General features: G+C 46.0%; 7 protein-coding genes across 7 annotated transcripts; 5 read left to right on the forward strand and 2 right to left on the reverse strand.

Moving 5' to 3' along the window:
* Window positions 1-698: 698 nt before the first annotated feature.
* FSUBG_13781 (heterokaryon incompatibility 6 OR allele) lies at window positions 699-2,089 on the forward strand (the record flags this gene model as incomplete). Its single annotated transcript, XM_036678708.1, has 2 exons — window positions 699-1,882; window positions 1,951-2,089. 2 exons carry the CDS (start codon window positions 699-701, stop codon window positions 2,087-2,089), a joined length of 1,323 nt encoding a protein of 440 aa, XP_036530749.1.
* Window positions 2,090-3,746: 1,657 nt separating this feature from the next.
* FSUBG_13782 (major facilitator superfamily transporter) lies at window positions 3,747-5,545 on the forward strand (the record flags this gene model as incomplete). Its single annotated transcript, XM_036678709.1, has 5 exons — window positions 3,747-4,104; window positions 4,158-4,420; window positions 4,480-4,822; window positions 4,880-5,147; window positions 5,200-5,545. The coding sequence occupies 5 exons, from the start codon at window positions 3,747-3,749 to the stop codon at window positions 5,543-5,545; spliced, it is 1,578 nt and encodes a 525-aa protein (XP_036530750.1).
* Window positions 5,546-5,778: 233 nt separating this feature from the next.
* On the reverse strand, window positions 5,779-6,586 carry FSUBG_13783 (uncharacterized protein; the record flags this gene model as incomplete). The annotated part of the gene is made up of 2 exons (XM_036678710.1): window positions 5,779-6,111; window positions 6,158-6,586. 2 exons carry the CDS (start codon window positions 6,584-6,586, stop codon window positions 5,779-5,781), a joined length of 762 nt encoding a protein of 253 aa, XP_036530751.1.
* A 586-nt stretch (window positions 6,587-7,172) lies between these two features.
* Window positions 7,173-8,592, forward strand: FSUBG_13784 (uncharacterized protein; the record flags this gene model as incomplete). The annotated part of the gene is made up of 6 exons (XM_036678711.1): window positions 7,173-7,247; window positions 7,418-7,454; window positions 7,514-7,593; window positions 7,651-8,027; window positions 8,077-8,153; window positions 8,210-8,592. 6 exons carry the CDS (start codon window positions 7,173-7,175, stop codon window positions 8,590-8,592), a joined length of 1,029 nt encoding a protein of 342 aa, XP_036530752.1.
* Window positions 8,593-9,098: 506 nt separating this feature from the next.
* Window positions 9,099-10,742, forward strand: FSUBG_13785 (choline permease; the record flags this gene model as incomplete). The annotated part of the gene is made up of 2 exons (XM_036678712.1): window positions 9,099-10,412; window positions 10,470-10,742. The coding sequence occupies 2 exons, from the start codon at window positions 9,099-9,101 to the stop codon at window positions 10,740-10,742; spliced, it is 1,587 nt and encodes a 528-aa protein (XP_036530753.1).
* A 951-nt stretch (window positions 10,743-11,693) lies between these two features.
* On the reverse strand, window positions 11,694-13,949 carry FSUBG_13786 (copper amine oxidase 1; the record flags this gene model as incomplete). Its single annotated transcript, XM_036678713.1, has 5 exons — window positions 11,694-11,853; window positions 11,904-12,553; window positions 12,603-12,797; window positions 12,850-13,555; window positions 13,615-13,949. The coding sequence occupies 5 exons, from the start codon at window positions 13,947-13,949 to the stop codon at window positions 11,694-11,696; spliced, it is 2,046 nt and encodes a 681-aa protein (XP_036530754.1).
* Window positions 13,950-15,438: 1,489 nt separating this feature from the next.
* FSUBG_13787 (uncharacterized protein) lies at window positions 15,439-18,007 on the forward strand (the record flags this gene model as incomplete). The annotated part of the gene is made up of 5 exons (XM_036678714.1): window positions 15,439-15,603; window positions 15,661-15,866; window positions 15,930-17,338; window positions 17,492-17,879; window positions 17,926-18,007. 5 exons carry the CDS (start codon window positions 15,439-15,441, stop codon window positions 18,005-18,007), a joined length of 2,250 nt encoding a protein of 749 aa, XP_036530755.1.
* Window positions 18,008-20,805: the final 2,798 nt, after the last annotated feature.

Consider the following 20,805-nt stretch of genomic DNA (forward strand, 5'->3'; position numbering starts at 1 on the left):
ATAAATTAAAGTATTTTATATACCTTTAAGGCTAGTTAAAAAGTTATAATTTAGGTTTTCTTTTCTTTTTAGCTTTTAATTATAGTAATTAGTTAGTTATTTAGTATAATATTTAAGTTATAAGCTAGATATATTATTTATAATTAAGACTTATAGCTAAGAGCTTAACTTAGTAGATAGAACTTAGTAGTACTTATTAGGGATAGTAAAACTCAAAGTAGGGAACTAAAAACGTAAATTCGATTTAAGCTGGGATCAATCTGGCGTGTTGTAGATCTTTTGCGGTGCTTGGGTGGGCTATGCTAGGGGGCGTCTGCATACACTGCCTGGTTCTGTCTGCTTTGCGTGCGTTATAGGCCAATCCCTAATCGGCTAGGTGCATATTGCTGCCTTGGCTAACTGACCAGGCATTACATATTGCTCACAAGGTGCGGGGCTTGGGTGCGGGAAACAAATATATGGCGTGACAACTCGAACTTCCAATTGCCAGTCATTCATCCTTATCAATTTGTCCTTAAATCTACGCTATTTAGCCTGTCTTTCCTCTAGCTGTGGTAGCTCACTGAAACTGAGTCCGCATCAAGCACTGACTATCTTCTCTACTTGTAGAAGATAGCTACAGTTCACATATCTCCCGATAACTTATTGGAAAGAAAAAGTCCTAAACAGCGCTGCGTTTTACCCCAATCAAGACCAAAATGACATTTCAGTACGATAAGCTGCCGAACAATGGTTTCTTCCGTGTCTTTGAGCTCGGCCCTGGAAAGGATAGCGACCCTCTTGAAGGCAATCTTCGAACATATCTACGCCAGCAAGCTCCCAAGTATGAGGCGCTAAGCTATGTGTGGGGCTCCTCTGTGCAAAATCAGCATATGAAGTGCAATGGCCAAACGTTCATGATAACTGATAGCCTTGGCGCAGCCTTAAGGCGACTTAGGCTAGTCGGTGACTCACGATATCTGTGGGTCGACCAGATTTGCATTGACCAAACCTCTCTTGAGGAGCGTTCTGAGCAAGTTTCTATCATGAGGGATATTTACTCTGGAGCTACGCTTGTCAATGCATGGCTTGGCCCAGCAGACGCAGAAGAGGCATCTGCAGTCGGGAAAATAATCTCAACTCTTGCTAAAAGAGAGCCACATGAATTCCGAGAACAGCAGTATTTTCCTAAAAACGATTATTTACAGGAACTTGGACTACCTATTAGAGATTCGTCAGCTTGGGAGGCTCTAAACTCTATGCTAAGCGTCCCTTATTTCTCCAGGGTTTGGATCCTGCAAGAACTTGCACTTGCAGCAAATTATACACTATTGTGGGGGGATCTCGTTATCTCTAAAGCCGACTTCATGACATTCAAAGTGGCAACGAAATGTCTTGGGATGCGTTATCGAGACCCGAATATCCTGGCTTTCCCTCTGGCGAAGGAGGCTTCGAATGATCCTTGCCCACGAGTCGAGTGGAATGTGGTTTCCATGGAATTCACAGAGAACTTGGGCGAAATAAGACTAAATCTATATCAGCTTGTCCGTTCAACGAAACACTGTCACGCCACTGACCCCCGCGATAAGATCTTTGCATTGATCGGCCTGGCGGGCGATACGACTTATGGTATTATACCAGACTATCGCAAGCCCCAATCAACAGTCTTTACAGAGTTCGCTTCGAAGGTTATAATGGCAACAACGAGCCTTGATATCCTCAACCACACAGCCATAGAAGATCCCAATGACACAGAGCGGCGTCCTCTTTGGGCTCCGAGGTGGTTTAACCAGAAACCTCCATCATATTTAGATATGAGAAAACGTGGTTTCAGATCTTCAAGCAACAAGAAGATTATGATGCAATCATCGATTGACAGTCAAGTCTTGGAGTTGAAGGGCCTGTACATCGACAGGGTCAAAGAGACTCATAATCGGAATGAGGATATATTTCGAACAATGGTATCTATAGGCAGCCTGACCATCGATCACGAATGCCTTCTGAGATACCAGTACGGTTCAGACATAATTGCACCGATTGTCTTCACATTGACGAGTGGCGGAGTACAGCCTACGGTTGGCAAAACGAAGCCGAGCTGCCCAACAAATGACTCCTACCTCAGTTTCTTCATAGCGTTTGCTTTCCAATCCCTTCTGGCGACTTGCGCCAGAAATGACAATATAAGGTGTCGTAAAGCATTGATCCAGCTTATCAAGATGGCGGTCCAAACTTTTCTTTCTGTGCCACAAAATGAGTCTATCTTTAGGGAACCTGAAGTTTGGGGGTTCTTGAATGATAATATGGCTCAGCTCTCTCCAGGCGATATGGACACTCATTGGGATATCCTTAGTAGAATCTTAAGTGACATTGCAGAAGATTCTTCAGCCTTTGCCCGGAATATCGCAGATTGTGTATGTAGAAGGTTCTTCATTACGGAAAACGGCTACATAGGCACTGGCCCTTGTTGTTTAGAGCCTGGGGACTCTGTCTGCATTCTTTTCGGTGGAGATACGCCGTATATAGTCCGCCCGAGTTCTCCCTCTTGCGATGAGTATCTATTTCTTGGGAATGCATATGTACATGGGGTGATGGATGGTGAGGCTATTACTACTTGGGAGGAGCAGAAGGATTCCCATGATGCAAAGTTCCAGGAACAACTTTTCAAGTTATTGTAAACAATTCCAAGTCATTAATAATACAAATTCTTCATAAGTAGCAGTATACCATATCGTACCTTTCTCAGAACACGTCTGGCCCCGAAAACCAACTGTGCTTAGCAGCTATGTTTATAGCAATAGTCTAACGTCACGAGTCTGATTAGTATATAAAGGAAGAATCTTTATCACGGCTGTGAATCTTTACTAGTGTCCGAAGATGATATCATGCGGCTTGTATTAAACAAGGGTAGCCAGGCACATATGATAGCAGCTATATAAGCTAAGCCCTCATACCGATATCTTAACTAAACGGGAAGAGCTATATGAGTTTATAATTCGGATAGTAGCACAAAAGCTAGGTACTATTATAACCAAGAGGCATTTAAAGATAATTTATAGATCTTTACTTGAGAAGAAATTCTGCAAATGAGAAAGGTCCTAAGTAGGGTTTTAACCCGACCGCGTTGAGGGCTTCCTGAATTATTTGCTTACAGTAGCCGATGCCGAGAGGGACAGAGAAGGTTGTTGTACCATAAACCGAGCCAACAAAGTAAGCGGCCTTTGAGTGGAGTGCAGAACGGATTCTAGAACAAGAGCATCTTCTCTTTCACATCGATTTGGCCTAGGCCGGTTATTAACCCGATTTCTTCTCGTCAGATCCTCTTTGCCAAGACAGCTAACTCACACGAACTCTTGCCTAAACCACATACTGCTTATCAGATCCATCGGTAAGATGTCTCTTATCAGATGATCCATCTGACATTAAAGAAGCTTAAGACTAGCTGAGCCTTAGTGCTCTAGCGCGTGTAAATTCGCGCAACGGACCCAGCTGTCAACTTTGTCGGCCTATTACAACACACCGGTGACGCCTAAAGGTTTTGTTAGCTTGCCAAGAGAGGCTGAGAAAGAAGCTTAAAAGTTAGTGCTTCTAGCTTACAAAGGCTTGCGATCTAGGCCGCGGAACGGTGCCATGGAAGCGGAAATGAATGGATATGAGGGTATTTGTGGTCGTATAAAGATGGGATCTAGTCTCTTGTGAAGAGGCTCTTCATATAAGCTCCTTCTCACCGTTACTAAGAGGTTCTGCGTCAATTGATTGGATTCTTCACGATGAGTGATCAACGTCCTGCGAAGCATGAGGCTTCTTTAGCTTTGACAGAAATCGCTGCTGATCCAGCTCTCGAGAACGCAAAGGCCGAGGATGCTGTTTCTGACTCAATCTTTGAAGATGCCGACGACCGGCCCATTGTCCCTATGACTTGGAGGCTTGGATCCGTCCTGCTCATCTGCCTAATCAGCTTTGGCGCTTCTTGGTCTGCTCGTTTGACATCCTCACTCAAGAGCACTATCAAGAAGGAACTGGACATCAATAACACGCAATTCGCTCTGCTTGAAGCTAGTGAAGAGTTCTTGGTCACGCTGTTGATGATGGCTTCGGGCATTCTGACAGATCGGATCGGCGGTGCTGGTAAGTTCTGTGAATCTCCCCGTCACTTTAACATCATTGACTGATTCATGTAGGTGCCATGCTCTACGGAAACTTGATCATGACCGCAGGTGCTCTCGTTATCGCGGGCGCAGCGACATGCAGGTCATTTCCTCTCATGATCTTCGGCAAAGTCACCGCAGCATTAGGAGACATTGCTACTCAGATCGCGTACTACAGAGTATTCGCCGGGTGGTTTGCACCTGGTGGAGGGTTTGGCACCACTATAGGTCTTCAGATCGGCATTGCAAGAATTGGTGGCTTCGTCGGAAGCTCTACAGCCAACGTCATTTCTAAGGTAAGTAACTTCCGCTTCTCCAAGAAGAAGACACGAGAACTGACTTGAGTGTTCATCAGAATACCGGAAACTTCGCTTGGGTCTTCTGGATCGGCGCATGCGTCGCCTTTTTCACAAACTTGTGTACCCTTGTCTTCTTCGTCTTCACGAAGATCGCACACAAGCGCTTTCGTCCCCCTCCTGACCCAGCGACTGGTGAGCCGTTGGTCGAGAAGAACAAGAAGTTCAATCTTAACAAGATCATCCATGTACCGTGGGTCTTCTGGACAATCATGCTTTTCTCAATGGTGCAGACGAGTTGTTCCAACATCTACTCTCAAAACGCCACTGAGCTTGCTGAGCACCGTTTTGGAGTAGATGCTGTGGCTGCGGGTTGGTATGCCTCTTTGTCGCAATACGCAGGTAAGTCAACAGATACGGGCGAAGATTAATACGCGAAGGGCTAACGCAACAGTCAAGGCTTTTTCCTGAGCCCTCTCATCGGAGCAGTTATCGATACTTACGGCCATCGTGTAACGCAAATGGCTATCTGTGGCACTGGTATGCTCTTATCAATGGGGCTCATCAACTGGAGCAGTACAACCAGTGGTGCAGCAGCTTCGTATGCCTTCTACGCCATCTTCAAGACTTTCGGGCCTGTGACTATCATCGAGGGTATCCGAACTAGTATGTGGCACCAAGACGTTTTTGGTACTGCTTATGCTGCCAAGGTTACGATGAATAATGCGTGAGTCGATACTATTTCTTCACATAACCCACGACAACTGACACTAAATCAGTACCAATATCATCATCCGCATCATCACCGGCGTCATTCAGGATGAAGACGACGGCTCTTACGACAGAGTCACTATCGTCTACGTCTTCCTCGCCACCGCATCTACCGTTATATCCTTAACAATGCTCCTCGGCACCTTCTGGGCTACCGATCTAAAAATCCTGCAATTCTCACGAAAGCAAAGAATCCTACGAGGAGACCTGATCAACGAGCGAAAGGCGAAGAGTCAGGGCCCTAGCGGCAAAAACGCGAGAATGATTAGCAAGGTCTGTTTCGTGGCGCTGTTCGTATATGTGTTGGGAAGCTGGGCAGCTTGGATCTGGGGCGCTGCGACGGGGAATAATTAGGTGATGCAGGTGTTTCAGGATAAATAGGGACGACAGGTTATTGTGGTTGGGCTCGAGGTTCATGAATCGTGGCTGCGGACACTAGCTGCGGGACCGATATACGGCGGGCTAACTAGTATGCGGATCCGCACGGATGTTGGCCGATGTGTCACGCACTCCAGCCCTGTAAGGACGAGCTCAGGCTTCGTCAATTAGGACCGATAGTTTCGTTTCTATTTCATGAGTCATGCTATCTACACTCGATCCTCAACGACCTTCATAATTAGTTCTGCCGTTTCGTCCGTCTTCTCCACGAACGGACTATGACCTGCCGCCAGCCTCGCAGATCTCATTCCCGGTGTTGATTCAACAAGCTTTTCCTGAAGCGGCAATAAAATCAGCTGATCATTTTCACAAATGATATACGTTTTCGGGAAAGTGATATCCGAAGCGATAAAGTCCAGACTCGTCTCAAACGCATCTTGAGAATGCGGCTCCGTAGACTCCAGAGCCTTATCTATCGCGTCTTCCCTGCACCCACTGTAAACACTTTCCCTCGCTCCCTCTGCCATTCTAGTAATTTGGTTCTGCGAATCATTAGCGATATGATGCAAACACTTTGGTCCTTCCTACCTTTGTATACTTCTCACCAGCCTGTAGCCACGGCGGATAAGCCCCACCAAACGTGGTGATGAGATCCCAGCCCTTGACCGGGATAGCAAACGCAGCTAAGAAAATGATCGAGTGAAATCCACCCTTTAAGCCGCGTTTGGCACGCTCTTCTGTGCCTTGACCTTCAGTGGCGGCAGTCGCGGGAATACCGCCGTAGGAATGTGCGATAAGAACGACCTCGCGGCCTTGGTTAAAGAAAGGTTCTGCTGTTTCGATGATCTTGGTTTTGTCTGCTTGCCATGTAACGCCGTGACTTTCATGGCCTACGGAGGGAAGTTTGGGGATGACGCATTCGTAGCCGAGGTTCTTGAGTGCGGTTTTGATGGCGTCGTAGCATTTTGGGGGATGCCATGCTCCGTGAACAAAGAGAAGAACTGGTTTGTCGCTCATGATCGACGTTGATGGCGCTTTTGTGTTGATGTGGCTGGCAGTTTCATATCATAAAAGGGACCAAGCACAGTTCTTATAATTAGCCACAATGTCGTGCTTATCAGCGCATTGCAGAAACAGCTGATACCGGTCCACGTGGACCTCTTCGCTAACGTGCATATTCTCGTAATCCATCCCTGCACGAACCAAGAGCTTGGCTGACCGTTCAGGGGAAGTGAGGTGAGCTTCGGCGGCTGAAAATCCTTCTATGGGCCAACATTCGACTTAGAGTTTGCACCCCTGTGCTTCCGCAAGCTAACACCGCGGGTTTGGTACCGGACCCTTGATTGCGGGCTTATAGGGTTGCATTCGCGGTGGGCTTTGTTCCTATGAATGCCGTGGGCCCGCGTCTGCCGCATTGTGTTGCAGTGATAGTTGAGCGAGTCAGAAATCACCTGTTTCGATTGTTTCCCTAATTCTTCTCCTATTTTTGTCATCGTTTAATGGCAAGTCCAACCCATATTTCACGCTTCGCTCCCCGTGTCTGTTCCTAGCGGTTTTGATCATTTGGTCTCTTTACAGTATCATCATTATTACCGTCGGCAATATGTCTGGCAATAACTCAGCTCCCTCTCTTCCACCTGAGGTCCTGAACCATAATGAAGGGCCCTCTCTCATCATAGTAAGTGCCGTGTCGATACCCTTTGCACTCGGTGTCGTGGCTATCAGGGTATGGGCCCGGCACCGAAAGCGAATGGCTCTTGAACGTGACGATTTCATGATACTCTTATCCTTGGTGAGACTTACTTTCTTAAATTCTTTTCTGCTCCGTAGCGCTGACAAGACCCCTAGCCATTGCTTTGGGCTACTGCTGGAGTCGCAATAGCCTGTAAGTCCCCCTTTGCAGAATTGAGTTGCATGCTGGAACCAAGCTAATGTTGATTCTAGCGGTGACATACGGCGGTGTTGGGAAACCATTGGCCGTCAACATGATGCAAGACCCAAACCGCCTCGGAAGAGCTCAGCTAGTACGCGACAACCCTCTTCGTCACTAAATTCCGAATTCTAACAGCCTTCCCCTAAAGTGTCTAGTTTTGACCGAATTCGTCTACGGCACCGTCCTCTGCACCATAAAAGTCGGCATCCTCCTAATGTACTACCGAATCTTCCCAACAAAATCCATGCGCTTTGGCGGTTACATCCTTGGCGGAATGACATTCTCGTGGTGGATAGGCATCATTTTTGCATCCATCTTCCAATGCTCGCCGGTCGACAAAGCCTGGAAGCCATTCATGAAGGGAGGTACTTGCCTGGATAAGAATCGCTTCTTCATTGGTAACTCGATCCCGAATATTGTGATGGACGCTATGATTATCGCGTTGCCTGTTTTTGAGGTGTCAAAGGTCCAGGTGCCGAGATCTCAGAAGATTGCTATCGCGGGGATATTTTTACTGGGTGGATTGTGAGTTTTTAGATGAAGTTAGAACAGAGCATGTGCTCATTTTCTACAGGATCGTCATTATCAGCTGTATCCGATTGAAGTACATTGTGGCCCTCCTCCAAGCCGGGCAAGAAGCAGACTTCACGAGTAAGCACCTCATCCTTTTCGCTGCCTATCAACGCCATACTAACCGAGATACACAGAGCTCATCTCAACACCCTGGATATGGACAGTAATCGAACCGTCCGTCGGCCTCCTCTGCGCCTGTCTGCCCACAATGCAACCGCTATTATACGTCCTCTTCGGCCGCTTTATCACCAAGACTACACAAGATCGAAGTAAAGAAGGAATCATCACCATTGGAGGCAGCGGCCAAAAGTCAGCAGACAGACAGAAAGGCCCTGTTAAGGATGGACCGTTTCGCAGACTGCATGATAACGACTCAGCTGAAGAGCCTGTTCTGTGGCCAGAGACGTATCATAATCAGCATAATACGACAGTAGAACACTCGAAAGGGGTGGCGGTAGATGAGATTCCGCTGGGGACGATTGCGGTGAAGAAGGATATACATTGGGAAGAGTCGTAGTCAGAAGGGGATTCAACACTGCGATAGGCAGCTCGAAGCATCATGCTTAAAAGGACCTGAGAGATACTTCTTTTCATCACGATCAATGGATCACAGCCATTAGCCGCGGACTACTTTAGAACTAAAATAATGCAATGTGCTGGACCAAAATTTTGTTCTAGTACCTTGGCTAAACCTATCACTGATTGTATCTAGAATGTGATACCTAAATGGGATTCAATATCTCTGAATCGATGACTGTAAAATACCCTACACTCCCCCTAACCCCCTTGTAACTCCCCCGCAATCTCCGATAAATCAGTGGATTCTCCCCACAACCACTATCACGCTTATCGTCCCCCGACGGCCGATTACATCCAACCAATCACACAAACTCATCTATCCAATAGCATATCTCCGTCCGCCGTCTTTAGACCATCATCCAAGACCTCAAAATCCACACACACCCCTTTCTCCATGTCGAACTCATCACCCTCCATTCTTCTCCCCAGTGTATTCTCAGTAATATGAAGAACCACGACGCTGACTTGGCACGCGATGCCGCGCAACTCGCAGCGCTAGGCCACAAGCAAGAGCTAGAGAGAAATTTCTCCTTTGTCTCTATGCTTGGTCTTGCTTTCTCGATTCTTAACTCCTGGACGGCGCTTGCGTCGAGTTTGTCTGTTGGGTTGCCTAGCGGTGGACCTACAGCTGTTATTTGGGGACTTGTCACAGCTGGAGTAGGTAGTATGTCGCTTGCTGTTTCGAACGCTGAGTTTCTTTCTTGTTATCCCACCAGCGCCGGGCAGTATCACTGGGCAGCTATCATATCGCCTCCGAAATGGGTAGCTATCGTCTCGTGGATCACTGGCTGGGTTAATGTCAGCGGATGGGTTGCTCTGTCTGCTTCTGGTGGTGTTTTGGGCGGACAATTGTTTCTCGGCATTATCACCATGTACGACCCCGACTTCGCACCGACACGATGGCAGTACTTCTTACTGTTCCTCCTATACACATTTCTCGGCTTCTTTCTCAACTTGTTCCTGGCTTCGGGATTACCGATGATGACAAAGATGGCGCTGATCTGGTCTGTCTGCGGTCTCCTCGCTACGACAATCACTGTCCTGGCCACTAGCGCCCCTGACTTTCAGCCAGCCAGCTTTGTCTTCGGAGAATTCATCAACTCGACTGGCTGGCCTGGTGGTGTTGCGTTCCTCTTGGGTCTGTTGCAAGGTGGTCTCGGTCTCACAGGCTTTGATGCCGTTGCGCATATGATCGAAGAGATTCCACAGCCCTGCATTCGCGGACCTCGCATCATGATTGCTTGTGTCGCTATGGGTCTGGTAACGGGCTTTGCCTTCCTTGTCTGCCTCTTATTCGTCATCAAAGACGTCGACGCCGTTGTCGCCTCTCCAACAGGACCTCTCGTCGAGATCTACCTACAAGCTACCAACAGCAAGGCTGGTACTGTTTGCCTACTACTCTTCCCCATGATCTGCCTCGTATTTGGCACCCTAGGTATCATGGCCACAAGTACCCGTATTGTTTACGCCTTTGCTCGTGATGGAGGCTTGCCCTTTTCCCGAGTTTTCGCCAAGGTTGACCAGCGATGGGGCATTCCCGTCAATGCCCTCTTGCTCACCAACGCAATCGTCATCATCTTTGGACTTGTGTATCTTGGATCTACCAGTGCGCTGAATGCCATTTTGTCGGCTTCCGTTATCGCTCTCGCTATCTCATATGCCGTCACCCCTGCCATCAACTGCCTCCAAGGACGAAAGGGACTTTTGGACAACCGACCGTTTGCGGTGCCAGAGTGGCTCGGCTGGATCTGCAATATTGTAAGTCCCCCGAAATTCAATAATCTGTCTTGAGACTTTTACTAATCCTTAACCTAGGTTGGCATTGCCTACACGATCGTCATCACCATCTTCCTCCTCTTCCCTCCTGTTAGCGATGTTACAGCCTCCAACATGAACTACGCTGTAGTCGCATTTGCAGTCATCATAATTGTTTCTTCGATCCAATGGTTCGTCGATGGACGACATAACTTCAAGGGTCCTACCTTTGACGAAGACGCGCTGTTTGTCAGTGGAATCGAAGAAGCCAACGGACCTAAGATTGGAGACGATAATGATTCAAAGGTCAACAAGATAGATGCAGAGGTCTAGATTACATATGAACTAAGCTATAATTGTATTTTATTAATTTTGTTCGAAATATCTGGATTGCCATTTTAACCAGTGAAGCGCTTTGAAAAGATAATTCTCCTACACTTCACTGGATCGTCATCAAGAGACTAATGGTACAAGTGACGCATATCATGATATGAGTGCTCTTGCAATGCTATGACAAAGCATTAAGTCGTTTTAATCCGCCGTTGTAATCCCCAGTCTCCCACAGGTGTAACGCCTGGGAGGTCATCAACGTGAATAGGCGACAGGGAATGCTTCCGTCGCCATCGCACGAAAATGAGGGCAGCGACTCATGATTGGCCCACGTTCCGAGACTCTTAAGATACCACTGGGTTCTTCCAATATACGGAAGCTGTATTGAGATAACAACCAACAGCCCCAGCATCCAGCTTTTGAAGATGTAAATGTCAGGTCGCACCCCGTGGAGATGAGGCTAGTGTCCATCGCTTGGAAATGCTACATCGGGTTTAGTCCCCCGCAATCGCCGTTGACCCAAACCAAAAAGAGAAAAGTCGTGTCCGTCGGCCGTCGGCCGTTTCCTGACCCATGCGACCGACGAATCTGAGGTTGCACAACTAGTTTATTATCTTCGCCACGGTAAGTATTAGGATATCAATTTCTAGACCAGAGTTCGATGACTCAGTAGTAGTCTTATCTAGTTCTGATTCATGTTACTGCTTCGCGATTCGGGATTCGGAGACGTAATTTCACTGTATGCAACGCAGGGGAATTTCTCGTAAGATGATCGCGACTCAAATACACGTAAAGTTTTCACCATCAATAGAGTTGTTCATACATAATTTCTTTCTTCCAGATATATTTCATAATAATAATATCATAAATTCTTAAAATAACAGTCTACTTGCACTCTCAATTCATGCTCAATGGCCTGCAATAAACAATAGTCGTCTCTGCCAATAATGTGTTCTACAGACGAGGCTTGCTATCCGCGCAACATGAAGCCTCTTCAGCCTTTTCGGCATTCGTCAGCTGCGAAGTAAAGTTCTTCCTGCCAGGCACATCGATAGCCGGGTTTGCCGTGAAGAAATCGGCAGGCTTGATATGAAGATCAAGAATCTCAACAGGCCTGGTACTGATTAGCAACTTTGACCTCCAAATGGCATATTAGACACTTACATGACTGGCCAGTCCTCCACTCTGGGGTTATGAGTAAGACCAAAAACACTCCATAACACAATGTCCTGCTGGAAAACATCATCGTTCCTATCAGCAGCATCCGCTACACCTTCAACCTCCGATACTGACTGCAGCGTATATCTTCCACCAGCATAGAATTCATTATCCCTATGCTTAGTAACCCACAAGTGTCTCTGCGCAAACCTCGCCCGTTTCGCCTGCGTAGAATTCGGATCCGCAAGCAACGGCCTCGTAACCGGCGCAAGAATCTTATACCCCACAGGCTGTCCACTAATTGGATTCAGCTTATCCATATTCTGCACCTTGAACGTCCGATCCGTGAAGGGGTTTGCGTCAAGACCTGCTGAGGCTGTAACTGGGGTTGTGACGACCTGGTAGGCGTTGCCGTTGGGGTTGGTGCGGGCGTCGATGCGCATGGGGAGAGATTCTGTTTGGACGAGTGTGTTCTTATGGCCGTCGATTGCGGGGTCGATGCGAACGCAGAAGATGTGTTGGTGGTTTTGGGCAAGGATCCCAGGGCTTACGACATTGCCCCATGGAGCGGTCTTGCCCTCTTCTATGAGGACGGAAGAGACGATGCCAGTGGCGCGGGCTTGGACTGTGATGGCTCCTGCTTGGTCGAAGATATACTGATTTTGAGTTAGACAGCTAGTCGTGGTCGAAAGGGAGGGAGCTTACGTTGAAGATGTATTCGTAGTTGGCAAGCGTGATTATGAACTGAACAACAAGTTCTCGCCGGCGGGTTACGACAGCTCGGCCAGTACGCCAGTTGGTGTGCTTCCAGTTAATACCATTATCTTGCTCATGCAGGCAAATAACATTCTTAGTTGTGCGTGCAGTACCGCTGTGGTCGACCAAGACACCATCAAAATACTAAAACCTAGTCAGTCCATATGAACTGCCGAGTGTGATGTGTATCACTCACCTTGATGACACCCAAACAGTCACACCCAAGCTGGAGGTTATTACAAGCATCTCCAAGCGTTCCATCACCAAAGTCAAAAGCCTGCTTTCGGTGGAATGGAGGTCGAGGATCCGCATAAGGAACAGTCATATCGCTAATAGACAGTCTGTATAGGACACTTCGGCCGTCGAAACGAACATCATGCAGCACCGCACCCTCACGAGGGTTAAAAGTCGCCCTCATGCTCCACTTCTGCCAATTGATCACATTCGAGTCCTCAACATTAAAGCTAGGTCCGGAAGGCTGAACGACATTGAGCTCCTTCAGATCCCTGCGAAGACCGCCAGGCAAAAGCTCAGGAACATATTCTGAAGGCGTCATGTGATCGATGTTGACTTTGGCGTAGTTGCCCTCGGCGAAGGTATGAGGATCATTGCCTCCGCCGGTAGCAACCTCATGAATTCGGATGACTTCGCGTGTTTCGGCATCGATGACGGGGATGATGGGGAGAGGGTATCCCCAGAAGTTGCATTCGCGGTTCTTGCTGTCGGCAGCGTAGATGAGGGCTTGCATGTGTCGGCGGTTGGGGTCATCAGCTGCGTCGAGGCCACCATATGGCCATGGCTCAACGACGACTTCGAAGCCTTGGGGGAGGTTGAACTTGGCGATGCGCTCCTTGAAGACGGGGGACTCTCGGCAGATGATTCTCACATCATCGAGCTCCTCACTAAAAGTCCAGATTAGTCGCTAATATCGCGTTGGATCTTAAGGACAGGTCTAGCATACCTTGTGAAAGCTGCTTGAGCATCAGCGCGGATTGACTCAATCTGCTTGATCTTTCTTGTGTTTAGATCAATGATGGCCTCATGCGATTGCGGAGGCTTGCCACCATGAGCTGTATCAAAATGAACTCGAGCCTCACGAGCAGGTCTGGGTGTAGAGCCAATAACCTTCCCAGCATGTTCAAGATCTAGATAAGGCGCCAGAATTTCCTTGGCTGGCTCCTCAAGATAGATGACCCGGAACTTCAGGACATTTTGAGGATAAGCAGCGCGAATGACGTCTCTGGCCAAGTTTGTCTCGTCGACTGACAGAGGAATAAGAGGATGAGGTTGAGACATCTTGGTTATTTCTGGGGTAAAATGAAGGATACTGAGGAAAGACAAAGACGGAGCGAGGTTGAGGATTTTTAAGCCGCTTCGGACCAGAACTCATAATAACCTGACGCCGTCTGGAGCTAGTGTCATGCCAAGACGTGTCGCCCGGCGGCGGATTGGGCTCTAGCGCGTATCTTGGTTGCAGAGAGTAGCGATTAGAGAAGCTAAGCTATCGAGCTAGCTGAAAGTGGGTAATGAAATGAGTTATGCTTGGTTCTATGCGAATTAATTGGCTTACTTGCCAAGTCGAGAAGTTGCATAAATATGCCCGGATTTGGTGTATAACGGACACCGTTGATAATTGTTTTGCGATGAGATGGATTAGTCCTCGTGGAAGTCTTTTGTGAAGAACCTCATATTGGCGAAAAAGGGATATCGTGTCCTTCTGATTTATTTTTGTGGCTTGAGGCATAATTTTACGGATGTCTAATTAACATAAGCTAGAGCTCACGCCAGTATCAGATATCTCTACAAGGAGATCCGTTTTTAAATCGAACGGACGGTAAGATTGTAAGAAATTTTTACTTATCCGAAATGAATTACTTTAATAAATTAGGCTCCTTCGAGCTGTCTTTTTACAATGTCTTTATCAATACCGTTCAATATATTAGGTAATGTGAGAGTGTTTTTACAATTCTCTGCCAGACACATCCAAGTCTATCAGCTATGTCACAGTTATGAGATCAAGTTCTCTTTAACGCCGACCTCGAGCGAACCTTAGCAACATCAATTAAATATCACAATCTTACATATCCGCCAGAGCATATATATGCATATAAGCAGGCGGGTCGCAGATTAATACGCACACCAAAGCTCTCTTACTATAGTAAGACAGAGCTACTGATATAAATAAGCAGGTTACACTTAGCCTCTGACTCCGAGATATATTTCTCTCAGCCACTTTATGTGTACGTATTAATTTGCGACCTACCTGGTGAGATACAGAGCCTTGTTTTTTAAATCAAGGTCGGCTAATGCGCGGAATACATGACGTCCAATAGGCATTCGAGAAGTAAGTGACACAATAGCTCAGCTCCTGCAGTATTGTGGGCACTTTTGAATACGAGCCAATAGGTGACCAAATTGATCACATCACATGAAAGAAGTAGTAATGCAATTAGCAGAATCCTAATACGGCGTAAGCAACTTTGGCTGGCTAAAATATAATGGATGCCACACCGAAGGCAAGGTACTTCTCCCTACATACTATTTCTATGGCAGAGCTAGTAGATCCTTTAGGGGCCATCGCGTGGGTGAGAAAGCCCTATGATCTACCTTGTAGAGGACGTATAACCCCGGTATATACATACTGCATCTTTTAATCTGACAACACGTTCCCTCTAAAACCCCTCACTTTGGAATCTTACTCTGAAATCTACCGACCTCATATACATACTGATTACTACATTTCACCTAATCTCGGCTGCGTGGTAGCTGAGAAGGATGAAATATCATGGATCCCTTCACTGCCATCGGCCTGGCCGGCAACATTCTGACTTTCATTGATATCGGGTTCAGATTGGTAAACCAAACGAAGGGAATCTACGACTCCAAGTCCAATAGCACCGCCGAAAATGATAGCCTCAGCGTCATGACGACGCGATTCACCGCTACCATGGTCGACATGCAGAGCAAGATACCGAGCGGAAATCTGAGCAAGGATGAAACGGCTTAGAAAGAGCTCGTTACAGAATGTAGCAGCATCTCAGACGAGCTTCAGAACCTACTTTCAGAGCTGAAGGCCAAGAAGCCGAATTCAGTACGCAGCAGCATGAAGGCAGCACTCCGCGACTGGAGCAAGAAGAAAGAGAAAGAAGACCTTCATAAGAGACTTGAGAGTTCCCGCCAGCAACTTGACTTGCTGCTTTCAACAATGACACGGTATGAGGAATACTTGGGATAACATTCCCATGCTACATTCTTTTGACTAACACTTGAATGCAGATTCGAATCTCTAGAGCGCCTCAACCAGTTGATAAAATATGGCCAGTCCAGTGAAGCTGAAATCACCTCTCTTCGCCGGAACATAGATGCCCTTCGCTCTGGGCTACAGGTCAAGTTCCTCAGCACCGAGGCTCTGGAGCAGATCCAGGAAGTAGTCAGTTTGTCAGATCGTGCGACGTTGAAGATGCGGGAAAGTTGCATCCTTACTGCCTTGCGGTTCGATTTGATGGATGACAGATACGATGATGTCGCCGAGGCCCATGACAAGACGTTTGAGTGGATATTCGACCCATACATTCGTGACGACGATGATGACCTACTGCACAGCTCTGGCATCACATCTTACAGACCAAAGGAAAGGCCTGGAGCTCGTGACAAGTTCGTCTACTGGATCAAACACGGCAACGGCATCTTCCATATCTCCGGAAAGCCAGGCTCCGGAAAGTCGACTTTGATGAAATATCTGTGTCGACAGGAGGAAACGAAACGGTATCTTGATGTCTGGGCTGCGGATAAGTCTCTTGTCTTTGGTAAATTCTTCTTCTGGAATCCCGGCACAACCCTGCAGAAGAGCCTGAGGGGGTTGATTCGTGGTCTTCTTTATTCTATTTTAGCCAATGCTCCGGAGCTTATCCCTCTAGCCTTTCCGAAGCATTGGGATGCCACGCTTAGTAAGGTCGCAGTCGCGTTTGATTCCTCGGACGATATCTTGATCGCTTTTACCGATCTGATTTGCCGGGACGAGGTCTATCGTAACCACAAGCTTGTCTTCTTTATTGATGGCTTAGATGAGTTCCATGGAAACCATACAGCACTAATAAAGGAACTGCTGCGATGGACATCAACACGACCTACAGATGTCAAGATGTGCGTCTCGAGCCGAGAGTGGCCCATCTTCCAAGAAGCATTCAAGATATTCCCAAGTTTCCGCTTGCACGAGCTGACGCGATCTGATGTCTCACGAATTGTACGGGACAGGCTGAAGAACAACGACACCTACCAGAAACTGGCAGATCCTGATGAATTAGCACGCTTTGAGTCTAATCTTGTGGATAGATCGGACGGCGTATTTTTGTGGCTCAAGCTGATCTTGCAAGACGTTGAGGACGGTCTCCTGAGCGGAGATAGACTGTCGCAATTGCAGAACAAGGTCAAGGCGCTTCCAACTGAGTTGAACGACCTATTCCAGCACCTTCTTAACTCTATTCATCCGTGTGATCGAAAGGAGGCATACTTGATCTTGTCAGTCGCGCTTGAGTGCTCTCCCGATTGGCCCATCTTCCGCATCTCCTTTCTGGAAGAGTACATCGAGAATCATGATTTTGCTCTCAGTCAAAGGATTGAGCGGCTCAAAGGCGACCACATAATGGACCGACTGGAGCGAACCCGAAAGAAGATCTACGGCAAATGTAAAGGGCTCCTCGAAATACAGTTGGTGCATCTCGATTAGGAGCGACAGATCGACCGAACCTTGAAAGAGTCTGTCAAATTCACGCACCGCTCCATTGTTGAATTTCTCCAAAACGACCAGACTAAGCAATCGTTTAATGCTGAGTTAAAAGGCCTCGATATCTTTGATTCTATTTGTCAAACGTTCCTCGCGCATATCCAAGCAGCCATCATGCACAAGCATTATTATCATGATTGTCACGGGGAATCCGATTCAGAAGATTATTTGTCGTTCCCTCCAGAAGATCTAATCAAAGTGCTTCCGCCTCCAAGTCTAGATTACGATATTTGCACCCTCTTAGGAGCATATGCTGCGAAAGACACGGCCGCGGACTCAGCGAGATTCACGGCATTCCTAGACAAAGTAGTCGGGGTAGCCGAGGACCTGTTCTCCCCCAAGGCCAAGTTTCAGTTCGTCAATGACACTTGGATGAGGGATGATTTGATCTACCACACGATAGAGGTCAGCTTTCCGGTTAAGGTGGCCCTCTTTAGTGCTTCGTACGGGATGACCGATTTTTTTTGCAGACAGACTCCATTGGCCTAGACGGAATACGAGAACATGTTACGCTGCCCATGTTGACATGGATGACATGCTACGTGTCCCTGTTAAGGAGTGCGGTGCGTAATCGCATCTCTAAAGGATTCAACACGATCCTTAATGCCTATCTCGACCTGGGCATGGATCCGAATGGTCCTTCAGTAGTGGAGAGCGTGTCCTGTTGGCACTATATGCTTTTTGAGAGTATTGGCTCCGATGACCGGGGGCGTTTTATCTCAACCATAGCTTCATTTCTTCTTCATGGAGCGAATCCAAGATTCTGGTTCAAATTTGGTTCCAGGCATCGGTCCAAAGGCAACGCAGATCCCCCAGATGTGGTAATTCCGATCGAATTTGAGTGGGGTGAGGAAAGAAAACGTCTTCATTTCCTTGAAGAGGACAGAGTGATCACGGTGAAGTTAAACTGGCGACTCGGCATGTTTATAAGACAGGGGCAGGTGGAATTTTCCTGCAAAGAGTTGCTTGCTATGATGTTTCCTCATCAGAAGAGCGACTTCGAAGAAGCCATTGACTACATCCTTCAATGGAACACAGAGGTCCTTGCGAATGATCATCTGCAGGAATTAAAAGAGCGGTTTCAAACGACTTTAGGTACCTGGATAAATTCGGGTGGCAGTGGGGTAGGTCTAGGTAATAGTAAAAGTCCTGAATTTCCTATTCTTGATCTTGAGAATACAAGAAAACAAGACTTATACTTAATAGATAGCTAATATAGGTAGTACAATATCTCACAGAAGGTTATATTAGCTTAATGTGATTGAAAGCTAATTGAAATCAATCGCATTATAAACCTCACAACGTCTTGGCTCTTCTTATAATTGTATTCTCAACGTCATCGATCTTCATTCTCCGTCCATGGCCTCTGAAGCGACTCAGAATCCATTGCTCCTGACCTTCAGTCTTCAAGATAATACTAAGTTTATTTTCCCTTTTCTTATCATCTGTACTGTCATTTGAAGCAGTCGTGGAGTCCAATGTAGTGTTGAAAGCGTGTTCACATGCATTTGTTGCAATGTGAATAATGTTTTCTCTGACTTGTTTGACATTGTCCCAGTAGAAGACGCCGAGGCCCAAATGGCAGATATGCCAATAGACACAAGAACTACATTTATCATTATCAGTGGGAGAGTAACTGAAGGTCACTGAAAACAAGAACTTACATATGATATAGAAAGCCCAAGCCGGAGCTTCTTGAAATGAGGCAACGTCCAAAGCAAACAAGGAAGATAGGAACGATAGTGGAAGCTGGTTGCAACCGTCAGTATCCTCCGAAACCCGATGCATTATTCTTGAGATACAACTTACGAACAACACAGTCGCAAAAGTAAAAGTCATGACTGTTTTCCCTTGTCTAGTCGCTTCTGTGGCTTGTCGATTCGCAACCTCATTTTGCTGAAGTGAAAGAGCTGTGTTTATCTTTTTGCTTCGGGTCAGAAACTCCAATTTCATCGTTGGTCAGGATCAAAGTTTAACCTACCGCCAACTGTATTCTCTCGGCGATGGAATCGAGCTCTCGCAGATCCTTGACGACATATGTTGACGAAAACCATGATTCATCCACGTCCTTGCTGGCAAGTCCTCTTTGTTCGATTTGTTGGTATTGGGCCACGGATTGAAGGATGTTGAGCTCATCGCGGACGTCTTTGATGTCGCAGTAGAGGTCTTTAGCTTTCTCCTCGAGGCAGCACCGAATATACTTGACTGAATCCTAATATATTAGACTATAATAGTATCAAACCAAGGCGCCGCTGCATTATTACTCTAGATTGTATTTTCCTAAGCAAGGAGTAGCCGACGAGCGAGTTGTCATGGATCCTTAGCAGCTGGAAAATAATACTAACTCGTCGTTAAGGTAATGTTAAGGTTATATATGGCTACTAACGAACTCATTCGCGGCGTTGCACTGTAATGTATAAAGGATTGTATTAATTATAGATCTAGCGAGCACTCCAGTATCTTTTATCTATTTACAAATCTCTGCGTATGTGATTAGTGTACGAAAGATAGTTCGTAGCGTCTTAACTATATCTCAGAATATTAAGATATTATCCGTACTCTTCTTTAATAGCAAGGGACAGTAATCCTTTCCTAGGTAAAGATTAAGTAAACTTAAATACAAAGCATCTTATATACCTCTAAGGCCAGCTAAAGAGTTATAATCTAGGTTTTTCTTTTATTAACCTTTAGCTATAGTAAATAGTTAGTTATTTAGTATAATATCTAAGTTATGAGCTAGATATATTATTTATAGTTAAGACTTATAGCTAAGAGCTTAAATTAGTAAATAGAACTTAGTAAACTTAAATATATAAGGAAAATAAAAAAAGAAAGCCTTAAAGGCTTTATAATAAATAACAAGACTAAGGAGAAGAATATATAAACTAAGTAATAAACTCTTATTAAAGATAATCTTAGGAAGCGTAAAGGTATAGTTATATATTATATTTAGCATTATATAAAACTTGTGTAAATTAGAGCAGAAAAACACTTATATATTCTTAGTACTAAGAAATTTTAAAATAAGTTAAAGACTAAGTTTAAGTAGAAGATAGTAGGGTCTGCCTTGGCTAGCTTTTGTATCACGCTGTAAGAAGAATACAAGATTGCCTTAGCGTAAGGAGAGTATTATACTTAGCCTGGAGCTACTAGGGGCAATAAAAGCAGGAAAAGGTAAATATAAATACAATGCTCTCTAGTCCAGAACCTCTTTTTAGTTATACTTAAAGCCATTTTAGCTTACTTCTTAAGATACTTTAATATTATATATTAATTGTCTTATTATTTATTTATAAAATAAAAGTTAAATTAACCTAAACTTAATAATAACTAGCTCTATTAATTAATTACATATACTAAAGTATATAA

This window comes from Fusarium subglutinans (genome assembly GCF_013396075.1).
Source record: "Fusarium subglutinans strain NRRL 66333 chromosome Unknown NRRL66333_c0000397, whole genome shotgun sequence".
Classification (NCBI taxonomy): domain Eukaryota; kingdom Fungi; phylum Ascomycota; class Sordariomycetes; order Hypocreales; family Nectriaceae; genus Fusarium; species Fusarium subglutinans.